At 41.3% G+C, this 20,812-nt stretch overlaps 1 protein-coding gene across 2 annotated transcripts in view; it reads right to left on the reverse strand.

The window, feature by feature from the left end:
- Positions 1 to 683: 683 nt before the first annotated feature.
- Positions 684 to 20,812, reverse strand: part of PSMB2 (proteasome 20S subunit beta 2) — a 37,054-nt gene continuing 16,925 nt past the window's right edge. For both annotated transcript variants that reach the window (XM_047793313.1, XM_047793314.1), the window contains 3 exons: positions 5,958 to 6,120; positions 4,410 to 4,459; positions 684 to 918 (listed from right to left, as the gene is read on the reverse strand). In XM_047793313.1, the coding sequence (XP_047649269.1) occupies positions 811 to 918; positions 4,410 to 4,459; positions 5,958 to 6,120 (321 nt within the window). In that variant the 3' untranslated portion in view covers positions 684 to 810. The remainder of the gene's footprint in view (positions 919 to 4,409; positions 4,460 to 5,957; positions 6,121 to 20,812) is intronic.

A 20,812-nucleotide genomic window follows, 5' to 3' on the forward strand; every position in this document is an offset into this window, starting at 1 on the left:
CTGTTGTGGCACAGTGGGAACGAATCCAACTAGGAGCCATGAGGTTACGGGTTCAATCCCTGGCCTTGCTCAATGGGTTGAGGATCTGGCATTGCCATGAGCTGTGACGTAGGCTGGCAGCTATAGCTCTGATTCACCCCCTAGCCTGGGAATCTCCATATGCTGTGGGGCGGCTCTAAAAAGCCAAAAAATAAAATAAAAAAGAAATCAGTAGCTGAAGTTTCCTCTGGGAAGAGAAGTTGCTTAAATTATAGGGATGGAAGGAGTTCCCTGGTGGCTCAGTAGGTTAAGGAGCCAGTATTGTCACTATTGTGGCTTGGGTTACGGCTGTACCACGGGTTCAACCCCTGGCTCAAGAACTTCTGCATGCTGCAGATGTGATTTAAAAAAAATACACACACACTGTTTTTGTACTTTTTGCATTTTTTCTAGGTTCATGTATTACCTAATCAAATTAATTAATTAAAAAATGTTTAAGCTTAGGGACAAAAAAGAACTACTGCTTTAGAGGGAACAAGACCGTAGCAAGCAAACTGTCAGCCACTAAAGGACAATTAGAGTATTAATGAAGAGAAAGGGGCAGGAGGAAAGACAGTACTGGCAAAAAAGTCCAATGCAGCTAATCCTTTCTCCATTTCCTTCCTGAGGTGATGTTAGATAAACTGAGACTCAACTCATAGCACTCAATTTATCCACATTCAGCTTTATTCTGAATTAACCATTTATCAAGAGCACACGTCAAAAGAGTAGAAAAAAATAAAGGAGCCCATCAAAAAAGGTTCCCTAACAAATGGGAGAGAGGGCATGATGTTAGGAGCCCTGTTTAGGAAAGGAAATGTTGTCCAGATCATGGATGCCATTTTTGTCAATGATTCGAACACTGAAGGTTGGCAGATTCAGGATGAAGCGTTTCTGGAGCTGCAGAAAGACATATAACGGAAATCGGTCAACAATTTTTTTTTTTTTTAATTAAAAAAATTTTTTTCGGGGGGGGCTTTTTAGGGCCACACCTGGGGCATATGGAAGCTCCCAGGCTAGGGGTCAAATCAGAGCTTCAGCTGCCGGCCTACACCACAGCCACAGCAATGTGGGATCTGAGCTGTGTCTGCGATCCACACTATAATTCACAGCAAGGCCGGATCCTTAATCCACTAAGCTAAGCCAGGGATCAAACCCACATCCTCATGGATGCTAGTCGGGCTTGTTTCCACTGAGCCACAATGGGAACTCCAACAAATTTTTACTGAAAACTAACTATGGGTCAAGCTTTCTGTTCTAGACACTGGGCATATAAATAGGTAATAATCTCTGCTTTTGTGAAGCACGTATCTTAGTGGAGCAAGTTGGTACTAGGACACTGAGGAAAGCCCAAATTGCAGCTGGAGGATGACTGGAAGGTAGTGAGCAAGAGCTGAGAGTTTCACTGGCATATCAGCTGATGAAGGATGAGACAATATAATGCACTATTCTTCACAATCTGCCACCAATCAGCCTGGTAAACAGACTTCTCTTTTAATATGTCTCAAGGTAACAAGCCAACCAAGGAGCAACTGCCCTAGGAATAAGCTTTGGACCAAAACCATGTACTCCTAGGTCCCAAAAGTTTGCTCTAGTCACCCACCCAGATGTGTCTGAGTGTGACTGTGTTTATAGCTGGAGGGTGGTGGGAAGGATGGCCTCAAAACTCCTCTTGGAACAACTCCTACCTCTTCTTCTTCTTTTCCTGTCTTTTTAGACACCCGTGGCATATGGCAGTTCCCAGGCTAGGGGTCAAGTTGGAGTTGCAGCTACTGGCCTATACCACAGCCACAGCAATGCCATATCCAAGCCGTGTCTGCAATCTACACCACGGCTCATGGCAATGCGGGATCCTTAACCCACTGAGAAAGGCCAGGGATCAAGCCCAAGTCCTCATGGATACTAGTTGGGTTCATTACCACTGAGCCAGCAGGAACTCCCAACAACTCCTATTTCTCTCTCCTCCAATGCAAGCTAATCTGTGATTAAAGAAACATGTCTGGACTCTCATAAGACTCCCTCTGAAAGGCTATTCCAAAGGAACTGCGGTCTGTATGCATAGAAGCAGACAGCTCCGTTCAATTGCCTGGCTAGAGATTACTGAGGAACACAGCTGATGGAAATCTTTGCTTCTTGGCTACTCTTCCTTAACACCTCACTTAATCTCCAGATAGAAGGCACAAAGCTTGGGTGAGGGATCTGGCATTGCCTTGAGCTGTGGTGTAGGTAGATGTGGCTCAGATCCTGTGTTGCTGTGGCACAGGCTGGTGGCTACAGCTCCAACTAGCCTAGGAACCTCCATATGCCACCCTAAAAAAAAAAAAAAAAAAGAAGGCACAAAGCTCTACCTGCTTCCTTTGGAGCATATCTTGTACCCCTCCCCAGGCCTGAGCCCTCCCTCCCTTGATAGTTCTTGTTTCCTTTACAGCTGAGAACTGGACAGCAACAAGCCATATCATTGCCACAGTGCTCTCTTGTCTAAAAACAAGCTCCAAGATCAAGAAAAGGTGACAATGAGGAAATGCAGATTTATAAAATAATCATCTTTAAGCTCCCTGGGGAATAAAGTCTCAAAGCATTCAATATTCCAGTGGCTTCTTCCTAGAAGCCCCTTGCAACACCTGGAGCTGCTGGATTAATAATATAGCCTCTTGGCTGAATGCTTAAGAAAAGCACATGAGGAGTTCCCGTCGTGCCTCAGCGGTTAGCGAATCTGACTAGGAACCATGAGGTTGCGGGTTCGATCCCTGGCCTTGCTCAATGGGTTAAGGATCCGGTGTTGCCATGAGCTGTGGTGTAGGTTGCAGACACGGCTTACATCCTGCGTTGCTGTGGCTCTGGCGTAGGCCGGCAGCTACAGCTCCGATTAGACCCCTAGCCTGGGAACCTCCATATGCCACAGGAGCGGCCCAAGAAATGGCAAAAAAGAGGAAAGAAAAAAAAAAAAAGCATATGAGTTTATTCTCAGCCTCTGCTTTGGAAAGGGGATTTATAAACAAGAGGAAGAAGGGGCACTGTGGACTGAATATGACAGGCTGTGTAAGAAGCAAACCAACATTACTGTCCAATGCGACCACCTGCTCTCAACCTCCTACTCTCTTCCCACTAGACCACGAACTCAAGTTCATCCTTAGGCTACAAGAACAGTAAAAGAATTAAGAAGCTTAATGGAGCCGCTTTCTTTTCCTCCTTTCCCCCAATCATACCCCAGAGACTTAGACTCCTAGGAGTAGTATTGGAGTGGGCAGGGCCCATTCTCCTGCCTCATGAACTAAGAGCTACTCTCCCCTTCTGCTCAAAGCTTCTATGGCCTCCTAAATTCCCAGGGAGGCTTTCTCTCCAAGACTCATGTACTGTTAAGGGAGCAGATTTTATGGCAATTACAGGTGGCGCAAAAGTAGAGCAGGTATAAGGTCTGGCACAATAGTTTTTTTTTTTTTTGTCTTTTCTGGGGCCGCTTCCCGCGGCATATGGAGGTTCCCAGGCTAGGAGTCGAATCGGAGCTGTAGCCGCCGGCCTACGCCAGAGCCACAGCAACACAGGATCCGAGCCCCATCTGCGACCTACACCACAGCTCACAGTAATGCCAGATCCTTAACCCACTGAGCGAGGCCAGGGATCGAACCCGCAACCTCATGGTTCCTAGTCGGATTCATTAACCGCTGGGCCACAACAGGAACTCCTGGCACAATAGTTCTTAAAGTAAGGCCTTAGATACACCTGCAGCAAAATCACCTGGGATTGCTAGTTAAAATATTCTCAGGCTCTACACCAGGACAACTGAATCAGAATTGGGGGGGAGTGGGAGGAAGGGGGAGTGGAAAGCATGAATCTGCCTTTAAAAGAAAAGTTCCCCAGATGATTCTTATATATACTTAAATTTGAGAACCACCAGTGTGGATGAACCAAAAAGAAAATTAGGAGTTCCCTTAGTGGCTCAGCAGTTAACAGATCTGACTAGTATTCATGAGGACACAGGTATTCTATCCCTGGCCTTCCTCAGTGGGTTGAGGATCTGGTATTGCCATGAGCTGTGGTGTCGGTCTCCAATGCAGCTTGGATCCCGAGTTGCTGTGGTGTAGGCTGGCAGCTATAGCTCTGATTTGACCCCTAGCCTGGGAAATTCCACATGTCACAGGTGCGGCCCTAAAAAGCAAAAAAAAAAGTAATTAACTTGTAAAACTGACATTGATGAGAAAGTGACCCATGAGAGCAAAAACAAGCTTATTATTCACCAAACTCTATCCCTGGTAGCAACTTCACAGCTGGTTAGTGGATATTTATTATACCTTCTGGCAAGGATCAGAAAAAAATGTAACCAAGGAACAGGAACAATATTGGCAAACAGAGAGATAAAACATTCCTTTCAGGATCCCATGGGAGCTACTCACCTCCTCCAGACATTTCCTAAGAAGCTCCACTGCCTTCTCACGTGAGATAGCTGAAAGAGAACACAGAGGCCAAGAACTCAAGGTGCTGACATCAAGTTCAATTCTCTGCCACAACTTTTGATGAAGTTTTAAATTGTTTTTCAGTTCAGCATGCTACACAAATAGAAAAGGCAAAAAAATGCCTAGCCTTTTGGTTTGCAACAAACTTATTCCATATGCAGTTGACGGTGCCCCAGACCCAATGCTTTGGCAGCCAAAGCCATTGCAAATTGATTTGCTACAGAGAAGGGTAAGCATGACAGAATTCTGCCTCCCATGGCCAGGACTTGCCTCTAAAGAAGTCCAGCAACCTGCCTCCTCTTTATAGCCCATCCCCCAACTCCCCCCCCCACCCGCCCCCGCACGCGCCTTTAGACCAGGGCTTAAATCAGTTCCATCTGCCCTAGCCAGCTGCAAATCAGGGAAAGAGAGGACAGGGCCAGAGTTTTAGCCTCACTTTGCCAGCTGGGCTTCGGTTTCACAATGGAAAAAGAATTCATAGGATGGGGCTGAGTCTCTCATAAAATAGGAGGCAAAGGAACTGTCCACAGGCATGGCAAACTGGAGTGACATATTACGCACTTAGGCTTCAGGGGTGGTTGGTGGTTATTTTGGTGGGCAAATCAGCTGTATTGCTGACAGATGCCAAATCAAGAAACAATCACTAGAAGGCCAGGCTAATTCTTTATAGGATGTGGCCTAGAGCTGTGGCATGGCTGAGGTTGACTGAGAGGGCAACACCGAAAAAAAGGAATGAACAAGCCAGATTCTTACTATACTGACAGGGAAGAATGGAATGTAAGGAGAGAAGCAATTATCTGTGCTGCATCTATAGCCTGTAAAAGCTGAGAATCCCAAGTGCCTATTGCTCACAGTGGCTGAAGGTGAGGTTGAGAGCAGGGTCAGAAGACAGAACTTAACATAATAGCACCCCTGTGTCTGAAGGTTTGCCAAGCTGACAGTTTAGACAAGTAGAGAGCCAGCTTTTTCTTACAGGAGAGTAGCCATCAGGTGATGAGAACCAAGGGAACAACTCAGGCTATCACTTTAAAAACCTCTGACATTTAAGAAAAGAGACCCTTAGTTGTCATGCTGGGAACCTGTCCATCCACCACAAGTTCAAAACAAACACACACACCACTTGGTTTACCTGCTTATTCTCTATAGCTGAGAAGTGAATGAGCTTGTAAGTAGAGCAAAATGAGTCAAAAAAAATGGAGAATTATGGTTTTACTCACTACTCCAACCCCCACTTAAAATAAAACCCAGCTCTGGATACATGCAATACCTCATTTTGTCTGGCAAAAGAGGGACTTTGATCAACTTTTCAATAACCCTACTGACTGAGCTACACAAGAAAGCTCCCAGAGGGCAGCTGCATGTGCGCTTCTTAGGATTCATCCTCTATTCAAGCCCTGGCAACCCAACTCCAAGGCGCTGTGCACAAAACTGGAAGCAGCTGAACCCAGGGCTCTGCTACTGCTCCCTACTTAAAGAGCAGGAACTTACTTGGTGTGTAGTATCGGTCCAGGATACTGAGAGTCAGGAAGGCACCATAGCCGTGGGCTGCGAAAGGGGCTTTAGCCAAGGCTGCCAGGTAGTCCATATAGTAGAGTGCGGGACCCTCATGCTCATCATAGCCAGCCAGGAGGAGGTTGACGTGATACGGGGTCTGCAAGGAAAAGACACTGCAAAGTGATGGTCGCAGCAGTAACACCTACATGTCTTCTCATGGAAATAAGAACATTCCAACTCTTGATGAATAAGAAAGTAGCAGCACCTGAGTAAATTATGATGGAAGTAAAGATCTGGAGAAATCTAAAGGACCCAGAGTGTGGTCAGAGGTAAAGGGAGGTCAGCTTGTTTTTCCTGACCGGAAGAATATTTGGAGCACTCTAAGGTATGTAAAAAAGCTGCTTCTTCATGCCTATAGACCAAAACCTGCCATAAAAGCATCTCAAAGGCAAAGCATGGGTGCTCTTGTGTCTTTCCTAATTGCTGAAATCAACATACAGTTCTGAGAGTGAGGCCAGAGGCTAAAGAAAGCTGCAGCTCTAACCACATCATTCAAAATAAAAAGGCTCGGTCTGGACATCTGGACCAAAATCTCAAATGGCAAACTATATGCTCCACCATTAGGAAATATATCTTGGGGTGGGAAAGGGTAGGAAGTCTCAAATATTTAAGTCAAATCACTTAATTTTAATGTAGACAGTAATAACAGAAGTTCATAAATACAAAGAAATATGGTAACTCTAGAAGAACGCAGATTTGGGTGAAGCGATAACATTTTCCTAATACAAAAAGGCTCTGCTAAAATAATTTTATCAATGAGACAATAATTATAATCTATTTGTAGGTATCCTTTCTTTGTATTATCTGTAAGTCTAAAAATGCAAGTTTCTATAGAGAACCTTGCTCATCATCTCCAAGTGGATGATTATTTTTGTGTATCAGGTAGGCTGCTTACTATGTTAAATTCAACCTGCCCATGTCCCCACGCATCAGCGGTGAGACTATTTTACATCCTTTTTCTCTGCAAAGTGTGTTTTTCCTTTTGCATTTGCCTCAGTGGGTAGTGAGCAGGACTTGCTCATGGTTACGTGCCCATCCCTAAACTTATATATTTGATTAAATGCCCATTAAAAGAATTCAAATACATTTATGCATCCATCCTATTATGGAGAATAAAATAACAGCAAATGGTCTTAAAAGCGACATCTTGAATTCTCTGAACACAGATTAACATGGGCACTTGGCAGCCTGAAGAAACATTCAAACTTGTGTTAAAAGAATACATGAAAGGAGTTCCTGCTGTGGTGCAGCAGGTTAAGAATCCAACTGCCTTGGCTCCGTTCGCTGCAGAGGAACAAGTTCCATCCGTGGCCTGGTGCACTGGGTTAAAGGATCTGGCATTGCCACACCTGTGGCTCGGATTCAATCCCTGGCCCAGAAACTTCCATATGCCTCAGCTGTGGCCATTAAAAAAACAAAAACACGAAAAGGAATTCCCTTGTGGTGCAGTGGGTTAAGGATCCACTGTTCTCACTACAGTGGCTCAAGTCACTGCTGTGCTGTGGGTTTGATCCATGGCCCAGGAACTTCCAAATGCTGAGGGCATGAAACACATGAAAATATTACATACCTACTTGGAATACCAAGCCAGCTGTGCTAAGTAATATTTCTCAAAGGTTACAGAGTAGCCCTAACATGCAAACAAGTTTCTGCCTTGGGATAAGAAGGTGAATAGTCTCAGAGGAGTAAGAGTTCACCAGCAATAGAACAAGAGGCAAGTCTTTAGGGAAAATAATTATCTACTTATCACATATCCCAGTAAGTGTGTTAGGCTCTGAAATGCTCTGTCACATTCTGTAACAACATTCTTAGTAGGTCTGACCTTTGGCAAGACACTTAACCCCAATGAGCATTTTTTTTTTTTTTTGCTTTTCTTGGGCCACACCTGTGACATATGGAAGTTCCCAGGGTAGGGGTTGAATGGCAGGATCTGAGCTGCGCCTGTGACCTACACCACAGCTCATAGCAACACCAGATCCTTAACCCACTGAGCAAGACCAGGGATCGAACGCATGTCCTCACAGATACTAGTCCGGTTCACTGCTGCTGAGTTACAATGGGAACTCTGAGTGTTATGTTTCTTTATGTGTAAAACTGGGTTAATTAATCTTTACCCTTTCTATCTTCTAAGGAGTATGGTAGGGAAAAACAATGAAGCTGAAGCATCCCAAACTCTAGAAGAAAAGATGCTACCTAAATTTCTAGTATATTAGTTATACCCCAGTCTCTTTTTGATAGCTTACCACTTTAAACAACAATAAAATTGTTTAAATTACATAAAAATTAAAAAAAATATGTAATAGTATTTTTTGGCCATGCCCACAGCATGTGAAAGTTCCCAGGCCAAGAATTAAACCTAAGCCACAGCAGTAACAATGCCTTAAATGCTAGGCCACCAGGAAACTCCAACAGTATTTTTTTTAAAAAACTGAGAATAGTACTGCAAAATCAAGCAAATGTTATATTGACATTCTTACAGTTAAAATTAAAATAGCAAAAGAGAGATAGATGTAATAAGGAGAGTCTAACTGGTTTCCCCACCCAAGATATTTAATAAAATAGTCTCTTACCTATCACAAAATAAGTTCACCTTTTTGCTACAAGGATAATTCTTCTTCATTCACTGGAGAACACTCCTTTTATAGCTAACCAGAACAATTTTATCAAGTTGCAATAATACATTAAGGATCCATCCAGATATCTAGAGATCTAACAATAGAACCTACATACGTTCTGTCTCCAATGAGGATTTTGCCCATACTATGAAATTAAACTGTGTTTAAAATAATTAATAAGATCTTTAAAAGCCACCACCAAAAAAACTTACATGAAAGTGTCAAAAGAATTCCAGAAGTGTATTGCTTAATTGGTCTATATAATATCATTTATTTATGCTTAAGCATCTGACACACAAGCTCCTCAAGTTGGTATTCAGAAGCTACAACACGTGGTACAGAAGATAACTCACAAATTATTGTGTGACTTCAAATTACCAACTTTTGCATGTGTGAGATGCTTAAGCATAAATAAATGGTGTTATCTAGACTAATTAAATCAATACATCTGTTGAACAACTTGCAGTTTCTAAAATTCTTCTGATAATGTTCCATCAAAGACCTCTGGCTCACACTAGTTTTTTTGTTTTAAATTTCAAATAATGTCGTGTATACTGCCACTCTTACTTCTCTAAGAATCATTGCATTCAAAGTGACAAAGCCATAGTTATGAGTTTCTTGACCGTTACCTTTCCTCATATTCTTTTTTTTTTTAGGGCCATATCCATGGCATATGGAGGTTCCCAGGCTAGGGGTCCAATGGGAGTTTGTAGCCACCAGCCTACACCAGAGCTACAGCAACATGGGATCCGAGCCGTGTCTGCGACCTACACCATGCAGGATCCTTAACCCACTGAGTGAGGCCAGGGATCAAACTTGTGTCCTCATGGATACTAGCTGGGTTTGTTAACCGCTGAGCCGTGACGGGAACTCTTAAGTTCATATTCTTGATCCAATAGTGTTTTCCTAGAATAAGACAAATTCTAAGCTATTCAATTTTGTAATATTCTTGCAGCATATATACGTGACTATAGTGTGTTTAGGGAAACACGTTGTATGTGTAAGACACAACTCACTTATTCAAATATTTATACCAATTATAAACTCCATGAAGGCAGGACTGTGTCTATCTTGTTCAATATTTAAGCATATAGTATATGTTTAACAAATATCTGCTGAGTGAATAATAATACCAGAAAGCATTACACATGTTTTAATACATACACAGCTAATGCCTAGTATCCCAAGAAGAAAGATTAATCACTAAACAAGTGTCAAAAAGGCCCTATTTCCAAGAGCTGGTTCAAATTTAAGTTGACTGCCAGATTCTCTGTGACTACATATACCGCTTTTTCCTAGGCTCCTAGGTCCTTCTTTTTCTACAATCCTTTAGATAGGGTTGTTAAGTAAGGAAAAAATTATGCTACAGACATATAGAGTTAAATGAAGGAGAAAAATATAGCTTAAACAAATATCTCAGGAGGAAACACTGTTACACTACAGAGTTAGACCTGTGTTTGAAATCCAGCTCTATTACCAGATGTATGGCTTTAGAAAAGTTAGTTACCTAACCTCTCTGAATTTTATCGTTCTCATTGAAAAAGACTATAGTAAAAAGTCAAGGAGATAATCCATATAAACAGTACAGTACCTAAAATAGAGCAAAGGCTCAATAAACACTAAAATTATTACTAGGGAAACAGAGTCACCTATGAAGTTCACAGTGTCCATGAAATAAACAGGGTAAGTACTCAGGAGAAGCCCAACCACTTCTGGCACTGAAATACAAGACAAACTCCTCACACAGCTTCTGCACAGCAAAGGAAACCATAAACAATAGCTAAAACAATCCTGAGAAAGAATGGGGCTGGAGGAATCATGCTCCAACTTCAAACTATACTACAAAGCTAGAGTCATCAAAACAGTATGGTACTAGCACAAAAACAGACATACAAATCAATGGAACAGGGTAGAAAGCCCAGAAATAAACCCACGCACTTATGGTCAATTAACCTACAACAAAGCAGGCAAGAATATAGAGTGATGAAAAGACAGTCTCTTCAGTAAGTGGTGGTAGGGCATTCCTGTCATGGCTGAGCATTAATAAACCTGACTCATATCCATGAGGATGCGGGTTCAGCCCCTGACCTTGCTCAGTGGGTTAATGATCTGGCATTGCCATAAGCTGTGGTATAGGTCACAGACACGGCTTGGATCCCACATTGCTGTGGCTGTGGTGTAGGCCAGTGGCTGCTGCTCCGATTCAACCCCTAGCCTGGGAACCTCCATATGCTGCAAGTGTGGCCCTAAAAAGACCAATAAATAAATAAATAAATAATTGCTGCTGGGAAAACCAGATAGCTACATGTAAAAGAATGAAATTAAAACATTCTTTATTTAACACCATGTACAAAAAATAAACTCAAAATGGATTAAAGACCTACATGTAAGACCAGATACTATAAAGCTCTTAGAGGAAAACACAGGCAGGACACTCTTTGCCATAACTTGCAGCAAAAACTTTTGGATCCATCTCCTAGAGTAATGGATACAGAAACTAAAATAAATAAACGGGACCTAATTAAACTTAAAAAGTTTTACACAGCAAAGGAAACCATAAACAAAATAAAAAGGACAACCTATGGAATGGAAGAAAATATTCGTAAATGTGATCTATAAGGAATTTCCAAAATATACATACAGCTCAATAGTAATAATAAAACCCCAATCAAAAAATGGGCAGAAGACCTAAACAGACATTTCTCCAAAGACTTTCAGATGGCCAACAGGCACATGAAAGATGTTCCACATCACTAATTATTAGAGGAATGCAAATCAAAACCACAATGGGGTATCACCTTACACTGGTTAGAATGGCCATCATCAAAAAATCTACAAATAATACGGAGTTCCTGTCCTGGTGCGGCGGAAACAATTCCGACTAGGAACCATGAAGTTTCAGGTTCAATCCCTGGACTCGTTCAGTGGGCTAAGGATCTGGTGTTGCCGTGAGCTGTGGTGTAGGTTGCAGACGTGGCTCGGATCTGGCGTTGCTGTGGCTCTGGCGTAGGCTGGTAGCTGTACTCTGATTAGACCCTTGGCCTGGGAACCTCCATATGCTGCGATTGCAGCCCTGAAAAGACAAGATACAAAAAAAAAAAAAATCTACAAATAATAAATGCTGGAGAGGATGTGGAGAAAAGGAACCTTTGCACATTGTCTGCAAGAACATAAATTGGAGCAGCCATTATGGAGAACAATATAGAGGTTTCTCAAAAGACTAAAAACAGAACTATCATGTGATCCAGTAATCCCATTCCTGGGCATATAGCTGGAAAACACTCTAACTTGAAAAGATACATGCACCCCAATGTTCAAAGCAGCACTTTTAAATAGTTTCCTGTGCTATATAGTAGAACCTTGTTGTTTATCCGTGCTATGTATAATAGTTTGTATCTGCTAATCCCAAAGTCCCAATCCTCCCCCCACCCCACATCCCCTGCTCCAGAAACCACCAGTCTGTTCTCTGTAACTGTGAGTCTGTTTCTGTTTTGTAGATATATTCATTTGTGTAGTAGTTTATATTCTACATATAAGCGACAACATATACAATGTGACTTTCTCTTTCTGACCTACTTAGCATGATAATCTCTAGATGTATCCATGTTGCTGCAAAAGGCATTATTTCATTCCTTTTTATGGCTGAGTAGTGTTACATTGTATGCATATGCCACATCTTTATCCATTCATCTGTCAATGGACATTTAGGTTGTTTCCATGAATATTATACTTAATTCTGAACTAACCTAAACATCCAAGTAATCAATAAATGAATCCAAACATTTAGCTGAAGCCCTCTCTGTCCAATGGCCTTGAGGATCACCATCAACGGTTCGCAGTGAAAATGCCAAAGTGCTTACTTTTAAAGTTGTATCTAACCAACACACAAAGAAAATAATTTAAGTGAACCATTCTGGGAACTCAAAATGAATTTTAGTTTCTAAAATAAAATGCCACCAAATTTTTGCCTCTTTTTACAAGTAGGGAAAGAAGAGAAAAAAGAAAAAGAAAAAAACAAACCTAGATAAATTAGTATCTTTTCCTCCCTTAAAAAATACATGATGTAAGCTTATCTTTAAAGTGGAAAGCTTTAAATCATTTTGAGATTTCCTCATCTATACAACACAGATAATAACAGTATCTATCATCCTGGAAAGGTTTAAATAAATAAATGTTAAGAGCTCAATGAAATACCTGTTACGTAGTAATACTACAGATTATCTATTATCACCATCATCCTCCCTATCACCATCATTTTTAGGATCTGACCACATAATTAACAGCTGATGAGACAATAATATTCAAGAAGATGTGGGAGCTCCTGCGGTGGCTCAGCAGGTTAAGAGCCTGACATAGTGTCTGTGCGGATGAAGGTTTGATCCCTGGCCTCACTCAGTGGATTAAGGATCTGGCGTTGCCACAAGCTGTGTAACAGGTGGCAGATGAGGCTCAGATCCAGTGTTGCTGTGGTTGTGGCACAGGCCTCAGGTGCAGCTCTGATTCAACCCCTAGCCAGGGAACTTCCATATGCCACAGGCGTGGCCCTAAAAAGGAAAAAAAAAAAGTACCATGGAGTGCCACTAAAATTATCCACTTTTTTTTTTTTTTTGGTTGCTAAAAGGAATACAATTTAAGTCAGGGGAATTAGCCAAAAAGCACATCTCTTATACCCCTCTCCCTGGGATTAAAATGGACTTCCTAAGTGCCTCTGAGCCCCACAGCACTGAGTTCAGTTCCACTTTGTACATTTGAACTCAGTTCCCTTGTACATCTGGGAGTGGGGGTTGTACGTGGCACACACGGCAAACTTCCCTTAAGTTAGATGGAGCATTTCCTTCCCTCTAACTCTTGTGCGTACAACTCCTTGTATATTCCCTCTCTCATGAAAAGGAAACACTGTAGTGATTAAGAAGAGTGTGAAATTCCATAAATTTTACAGCTAAAGAGAACAGTTGTGATAAATACACTGAAACAACAAAATCAGCGACGAGAGTCTGGGCGGTGACAAGCAGCGGTGTGACATCTGGCGGAAGCCAAAGTCACAGCAAGGGGGAGAGGAGGTGGGCGTGAGGAAGCATCCTGCCGAGCGTGGACACAGAAAAAAGAGAGGAATTGACAGTCTTCCTTTGGAGCCAGGCCAGCCTCTGCCACCTCTAATTGAACAAGACGACGTTGCTGTGAGTGAGGTGCCTTGGTGAAGGCATAGTTCCTTGTGCAATGTGCTGCACACCTTGGAATGTTAAGCAGTGTATGAAGCATACTTCCATTCCATTAAATATTTAATATTTAATAAATATTAAACTTCTAAATACACTAAACAGAGACTAGACTTTGAAGGGAATGGTGCCCACTATTTCATTGAGTCTAGCCGACTGTCAAAGCAGCCTGAAATTTCACCTTTGGCACTGAGAATATTTCATTAAAATGCCACTTACAGAGTTAGAAGGGATCTAAGAGCTCATTTAGTTTATCCAGTGTCTTTCTTGCAAATGTGGGGACTCAGGTTCAAAGAGGGGACAGTGACTTTTACACTAAACCACACAGCTAATTATAGTCAGGACCAGAATTCAGGCTTCCTGATTCCAAGCCTTGTGCACTTTTCTAAGAAACAATGCTGCCTCCACAAAATGGAAATCAGTGTGAAAATATGATTCAATATGAAAATGTCAGTTTCATACTCAAATAGTTCAAAATGTTATTATTTTGCATACCAGCATCTATTTTTCTCAATTTCACGTATTATATCTTAACCAATTATATTTGACCAATTATATATCTGATCAATATATTTTAACTTTTAAAAAGGGCAGGTTTAATATCAGATCATTATGACTCCTCTAAAGGGTCTACAACTACACAAGTATGTAGTAGATACTAAATATAAATAGATAACAACACTTTAACTACTTTGTCAATGCCCAATTTTTCAATTTCGTTTATAAATAAAATGGGCCTATTGTTATTTTTTTATTTTTTATTTTTTTGGTCTTTTCTAGGGCTGCACCCACAGCCTATGGAAGTTCCTAGGCTAGGGGTCTAACCGGAGTTGCAGCCGTTGGCCTACACCACAGTCACAGCAATGTGGGATCTGAGCCATGTCTGCGACCTATACCACAGCTCACAGCAATGCTGGATCCTTAACCCACCGAGCAAGGCCAGGGATCAAACCCACAACCTTGTGGTTCCTAGTCGGATTCATTAACCACTCCACCACGACAGGAACTCCTATTGTTAATTTAAAAAATACTTTGTACCTACACTGGAATTGCAATGTTCACTATTTCAAACACGTTTTAAAAATCTGAAAGATTTCAGCAGCTTCCAACTGTCCTTGTGTCCTACATAACTTTCCTAGCTCTAAAGATTATGGATCTATGATAGGGACAGGGTGGGGAAGAATTACCTATCCCTAATGCCTAAGCAATACAGAATCACTTGTACCTTGTCTTTAATCCTCTTTGACAGAGTCCTTTTTAAAGAAACCCATCAATCTCTTTTTCTAATAATAGTGGTGACTACATCTGAAGTAAAAACATATCAAGTTTATCAAAGCCTTCAACCAAATCCTACAGGACTTTGAGCCTGCACAGGATAATTATGAAATGAGTGACTGCCCCAACCAACTTCTCTTTTGCATGCAGAATGTGAATACGTTATAAATTCAATAAATGTTATTTATTTGGCATTTACTATGTGAGAAGCACTGTGCCAGGTGATGAAGATGGAAAACTTGATTGGAAAGGAGGTGATAAGGCAGACAGGAGTAGGAAAGTTTTCAGATGGAGGAAAAAGCATATGTGAAGGTAAAAAAACATAGAATGTTTTGGTGAATATGGATCATGTATACTCAGTGAATTAGGTGATTCAGTAGGAGGCAGAGAGGAAATGGTTGACAAGAACCGGGAGGATACTGTCACTGGCTTCCCAGACTAAAGAATATGAACTTTGGCATGTAAACCATGGAGGAACCTATGAAAACCACTCCCATTTCCCAGCTTTTTTCATGTCTTAGAACACTGCAGAAGCAGCAGGGATGAAAGGGGAGATATAGAGTATGAGATGTATTTAGAGGTAGAATATATAGGAATTAACGACTAGTAGAATAGAAGATGAGGGAGAAAGAAGAGTTAAGAGGACTCTCAATAAGGAGAAAAGTGGAAAAGCAAATGTAAAAAATTCAATTTAGACCCAATGAGGCTTAAGGTGAGCTGTTCAGAAATAGCTGGAAAGAAACAATAACGTACAGCTGAAATCAAGAGACTGAATGAAGAGTCAGTCAGTTAGGAGGTTTTCTTTATACAAACATATATTCCTATGCTTCACTTGTGGAAGACAATAAAGGAAACAATTATAACAAGAAACTAGGGCAGAGGTAGAAGCAGCTGAGGGCAAGAAGCAGCTGAGGGTAACTTACATGTGTGGAGAAGTACAGAAAGTTTCCCTAGAAAATGATGAATTAAGTCTTAACCACCAATTAAGAGTTAGCCTTTGGAGACATGGAAGTACATTCAGGTGAGAATGACCAGCAAAGTGGTGGAGCAGACAAAGGCAGAGATACAGGAGAGAACACACACAACAGGTTAGGGGAAGTACGAGTGATTCAGTATGAAGCAGAGAACGCCAGTGAGAAAGGGGTGCGAGGCAGGTCTGGAGGCAAAGCAGGGGAGGAAGTAAAATGAGAGAGAAAGCAGAGAGGCTAATCTCTCAGAGTGTAAACATCTAAGATGAAGAGAGCAGTTCTTGGGAGCTGAGAAGAAACTAGCCTTTTTCTCCTTCATGATCACAGGGTGGGACCAGTCCTATCACCTACTGTTGCCACTCAGACGGAAAAAAAATGAAGTATGATATTGGAAGTTGAAAATAGTTTCCTCTTAATCTTGTGGCTGGGGAAAAAAGTATGAGTTTAAACCGATTAGAATCAGAATACTATAGTGAAGTTCACCACAGAGAAGTTAAATTAAACTGGGAGTTCCCATTGTAGCTCAGTGGGTTAAGAACCCGACTAGTATCCATGAGGATATAGGTTCAATCCCTGGCCTTGCTCAGTGGGTTAAAGATCTGGTATTGCTCCAAGGTGTGGTGTAGGTCATACATGTAGCTTGGATCCTGTGTTGCTGTAGCTGTGGCTACGGAACAGGCCAGCAGCTGCAGCTCCAATTCAGCCCCTAGGCTGGGAACTTCCATGTGCCACAGATGCAGCTTTTTTTAAAAAAAGAAAAAAGTTAACCAAATGACTTCCCTTTTCTGCTTCAGAGAGGCTTATCTTCTGTTGCACTAAAATACAAACTGGCCCATGTTTATAAATTCTCACACTAAACTAAGAAATAAGGAAGCAAATTGTGCCTCAAATGAAACAAACCTTTGATTTTCAGAGGCCCAAGGCAAAATAAAAGAAACTACTCTGCAAATGAGACTGTCTAACCAAAGTTTCTCATTTCTTTTTCTCTGCCTTAGTTCATTCTCTGAAAGTGTATCTGGCATACTTGTTTCATGCTGGCAGAAACAAAATCATAGTAAAAATTATCTTCATTCTCTTTTTTTCATTCTCTTTTAATAATGACTAGCTCTGTTCGAGTGTTTTTGCTTAACACACTGGCAAAAATTCTTATAATGGGTGAATCCTTGAACTTAATTAAGCTCAAGAATGTCACTGCATTTACAACCAACATTTTAAACTTTAAAAGCAAAATACCTTTTAAATTATTATTTGAGAAACATGTGCTTTTAAATGCCATAAGTCAAAAGTTAGGCCTATGTTTTTGCGAAAAAAATAATGAAGACTCAAGATCAAATGTGGCTTTATCACTTTACAGGTGTGTTATGAAAGACAGTCCACTTGGCCTTGAGGTCTCAAGTGCCGCATCTGAATGTGCCTGAGAGCTGTGAGGAATGAAAAGTACTCATGTGTTAAAAGTTCCTAGAAGAAGGAAATTTAGTTAAGTAGTAGATGCCCAACAAATGTCAACTGAATCTCAATTTTAGGAGCAAAAAATTAAATATTTTGTATATTTCAACTTTTAGCAAAATTAGATTTTAGTTACCCCCTCAATAATTCTGAAATTTCTATAAATTTAACTTCTCTAAAGCCATCACTAACCCAAAGTTTGAACGGTTCTCCGATTAAAGTTGTAATCTTATCGTAATTAGAAGTTTAGAAATTTAATGAGTTGAAATGCAACATGGCACAGATGCCTTATTATACCAACTAGTTAACACAGTATTTGTTTTCTACATTAATTTTACTTGCTAATCAAAAATACTGCTTTCTCCTAAATAACATCAAAATAAAATTGCTGATTGTGCAATGGTAAAACCAACAGCACCATGTCTGCAACAAGGCTGCTTGAATTCTTTTTTCATGAGCCGGCAGTTTCCAGGGAAAATATAAGACTCCATATACCTTTAAGCAGGTTCTCAAAAAAAAAAAAAAAAAATTTCAAGTGCAGAAGCTATGCTCTGTATATTCCAAGGCATATAATAATATATATTACTATGTTGTATGTGCTAGGCATGCCTATGAATATCTCTGAATGTTGAACATCAGAGTGATTCATCTCCCTGAGTTAATAAATAAGTTGGCTATAAGTCTGCTGGAAAAGACTATGTAGGATATACACAATGGTATGTTTTCAGATGTCAATAGTAACAAGATAATCCTGAGTAAAGACTATTTAGAAGCCCTTCTATTAGAACACACTGCTCCCTATTAGCAGTCTGGGTTCAACACAAGTTACTCCTACCTCTTCAATGGACATGTGCGCCCCTCATTGGTCTCCCTGCTTCCTTCTATTTTCCCCAAACGGTCTACCAAAGGGTAGCCAGTGGTCTAACCAAATCTCATCTGATCATGATAACCCCCTCTTAGCCAATAAGCTTCCAGAGAGGCCCACAGCTTTTAGCACAAAATCTTTTCCATCGAAGTCTTCATAACATGGACCAATTTCAATCTTTTACCACTCCCCTAAAATTCTGGGCCATATTTAACAAACTACTTTAGATTATGGATTTTGTACATGTACTATACATAGTAAAATGTTTTTTGTGCAATAACACTCATAAACGTACATAAAATATACACATACAGCTTAATGAATAAAGTGAACACACATGTAACTACCTCTGTGGTCAAGAAACAGAACAGTCAACTACTTCTCCCTCTAAAGTCTTCCCACTCTCCTTCATTTTTTTTTTTTGGTCTTTTTGCCTTTTCTAGGGCAGCTTCCTGCAGCACATGGAGGTTCCCAGACTAGGGGTCCAGTCAGAGCTGTTTCTGCCAGCCTATGCCAGAGCCACAGCAACATGGGATCTGAGCCATGTCTGTGACCTACACCACAGCTCATGGCAACGCCAGATCCCCAACCCACTGAACAAGGCCAGGGATCAAACCTGCAACCTCATGGTTCCTAGTCAGATTCGTTAACCACTGCACCACGAAGGGAACTCCCTCCTTCATTTTAGATAATTGTGGGAGAGACTTTTTGGGTCAGCCCCTGAATTCCTATTTCTGAATGATCCTGGGTCCTGGTAGATAAAGAGAAACACTAAGATGCCAGCGTACATGTGTATATTTATATCTGTGTGTGTGAAGGCATGCCCACACAGGCCAAGGCACTGGTTTAAAGCAATCTTTTTTTTTTCTTTTCTTTTTTGGCTTTTTAGGGCCACACCCATGGCACACAGAGGTTCCTGGACTAGGGATCTAATCGGAGTTACAGCTGCTGGCCTACACCACAGCTCACGGCAATGCCAGATCCAAGCCACGTCTGCAATCTACAACACAGCTCACAGCAACTCCGGTTTACAGCAGTCTTAAAAGGTGAGGTAAGTCTGTATTTCTAATGGTAAACATATTTTACTAAGCACTCTGCTGCTTAGTGAAACAGTACTCCGCTGCTTGCAGCTTAAACCAAACTTTAACAGGAAGCCACCTAATTTTCAAGGCACAAGTTTCAAAATGACACAAATTTAGACCAATTATCTATATTGCTTCACCTCCATCGTGGATAGGAAAGATGCTTTAAGTGAGAAGTTGGCATTATGGGGGTCACACAATCTGAGCCACCCAATAGGTTCATTCCATTCAACCAGAACACAGGTTCTCTATGCTCACAGCAGGCATCCAACAGGGTAGCACATACATGCTCTCTGAGTGAGAAAGCAACACCTTCTCACATACAACCCCCTGGAGAGAGATGGGGAAGGGGAGGGGAGGACTTTACACCTGCAAACTCCTAACTCTATCAGCACTAGGACTGGGAAAAACAGCACATATTTAAAAAAAGGAAAAAAGGTTTCCTGATAAAGCCAGTAACTTTCGAAGAAGGATGTTCTTAAGCCATTTTTTTCCTAGGAGACTAGTAGTGTAACAATTCAACATCAGAGTCTTTGTCTCCTTAATGGACTCAGTCAAGTTCTAATGACTATAGAAGCAAACTGCTTAAAAGGGCAGCTGTCAGAATTCTTAACTCTTCTTGGCAGAAAAACATTATAAGCACAAAGTGTTGTCATACTAATTAAGGCATCTCAACTTCAAGGCACATCTGTCCCTGGGTCTTTAGATAATCAAAATGACCACTAAAAACAGAACAGCGGTATCTCCAATGGGTCAGACATGAGCCACTCCCAATCCTCAGAGACTCTACTGAGATGTGACCTGGGATATTCATATTATGCAGCACCACTGAACATCCATCTAAATGTAGTCACATGTTTTAAGTTTGTACTTTATGTTCTATTGAGACAAATAATTCTTGGTCCATGGCAAAAATCCAGTCAGCTAGCTAGCTAACTGAGGTCTGACAGGGAAGAAAACTGCTCTGCAGGTCTAAAAAAAATACTACCTGCACTTAAATTCCATGAGTTTCATGATGAACATCCTGGTATTTATTTATGTATTTTTTTTTCAATTTCTCCATCATCCAAAGTAAGCCAGCTCTGTCTGTCAAGATGCCCAGGCTGCGTGGCAGCAGTGTCAAAGGCTGCCATTTGCTCCAAGGCACTGCCATCTGGGACAGCACAACATTTTGTCTCCGGAAAATAAACACATCTGCCTTTGCCAGTGTCCTCCCACTGTGCCGCCCATCTGGAGTAGGTGAGCTGGAAGGCAAGCCTGGGCATGGGTGAGATAGGGGCGAGCAGGAGAGATGAGGCCTCAAGGGAGATGGCACATAGAGA

Source organism: Phacochoerus africanus, chromosome 8 (assembly GCF_016906955.1).
Source record: "Phacochoerus africanus isolate WHEZ1 chromosome 8, ROS_Pafr_v1, whole genome shotgun sequence".
In the NCBI taxonomy this organism is placed as follows: Eukaryota; Metazoa; Chordata; class Mammalia; order Artiodactyla; family Suidae; genus Phacochoerus; species Phacochoerus africanus.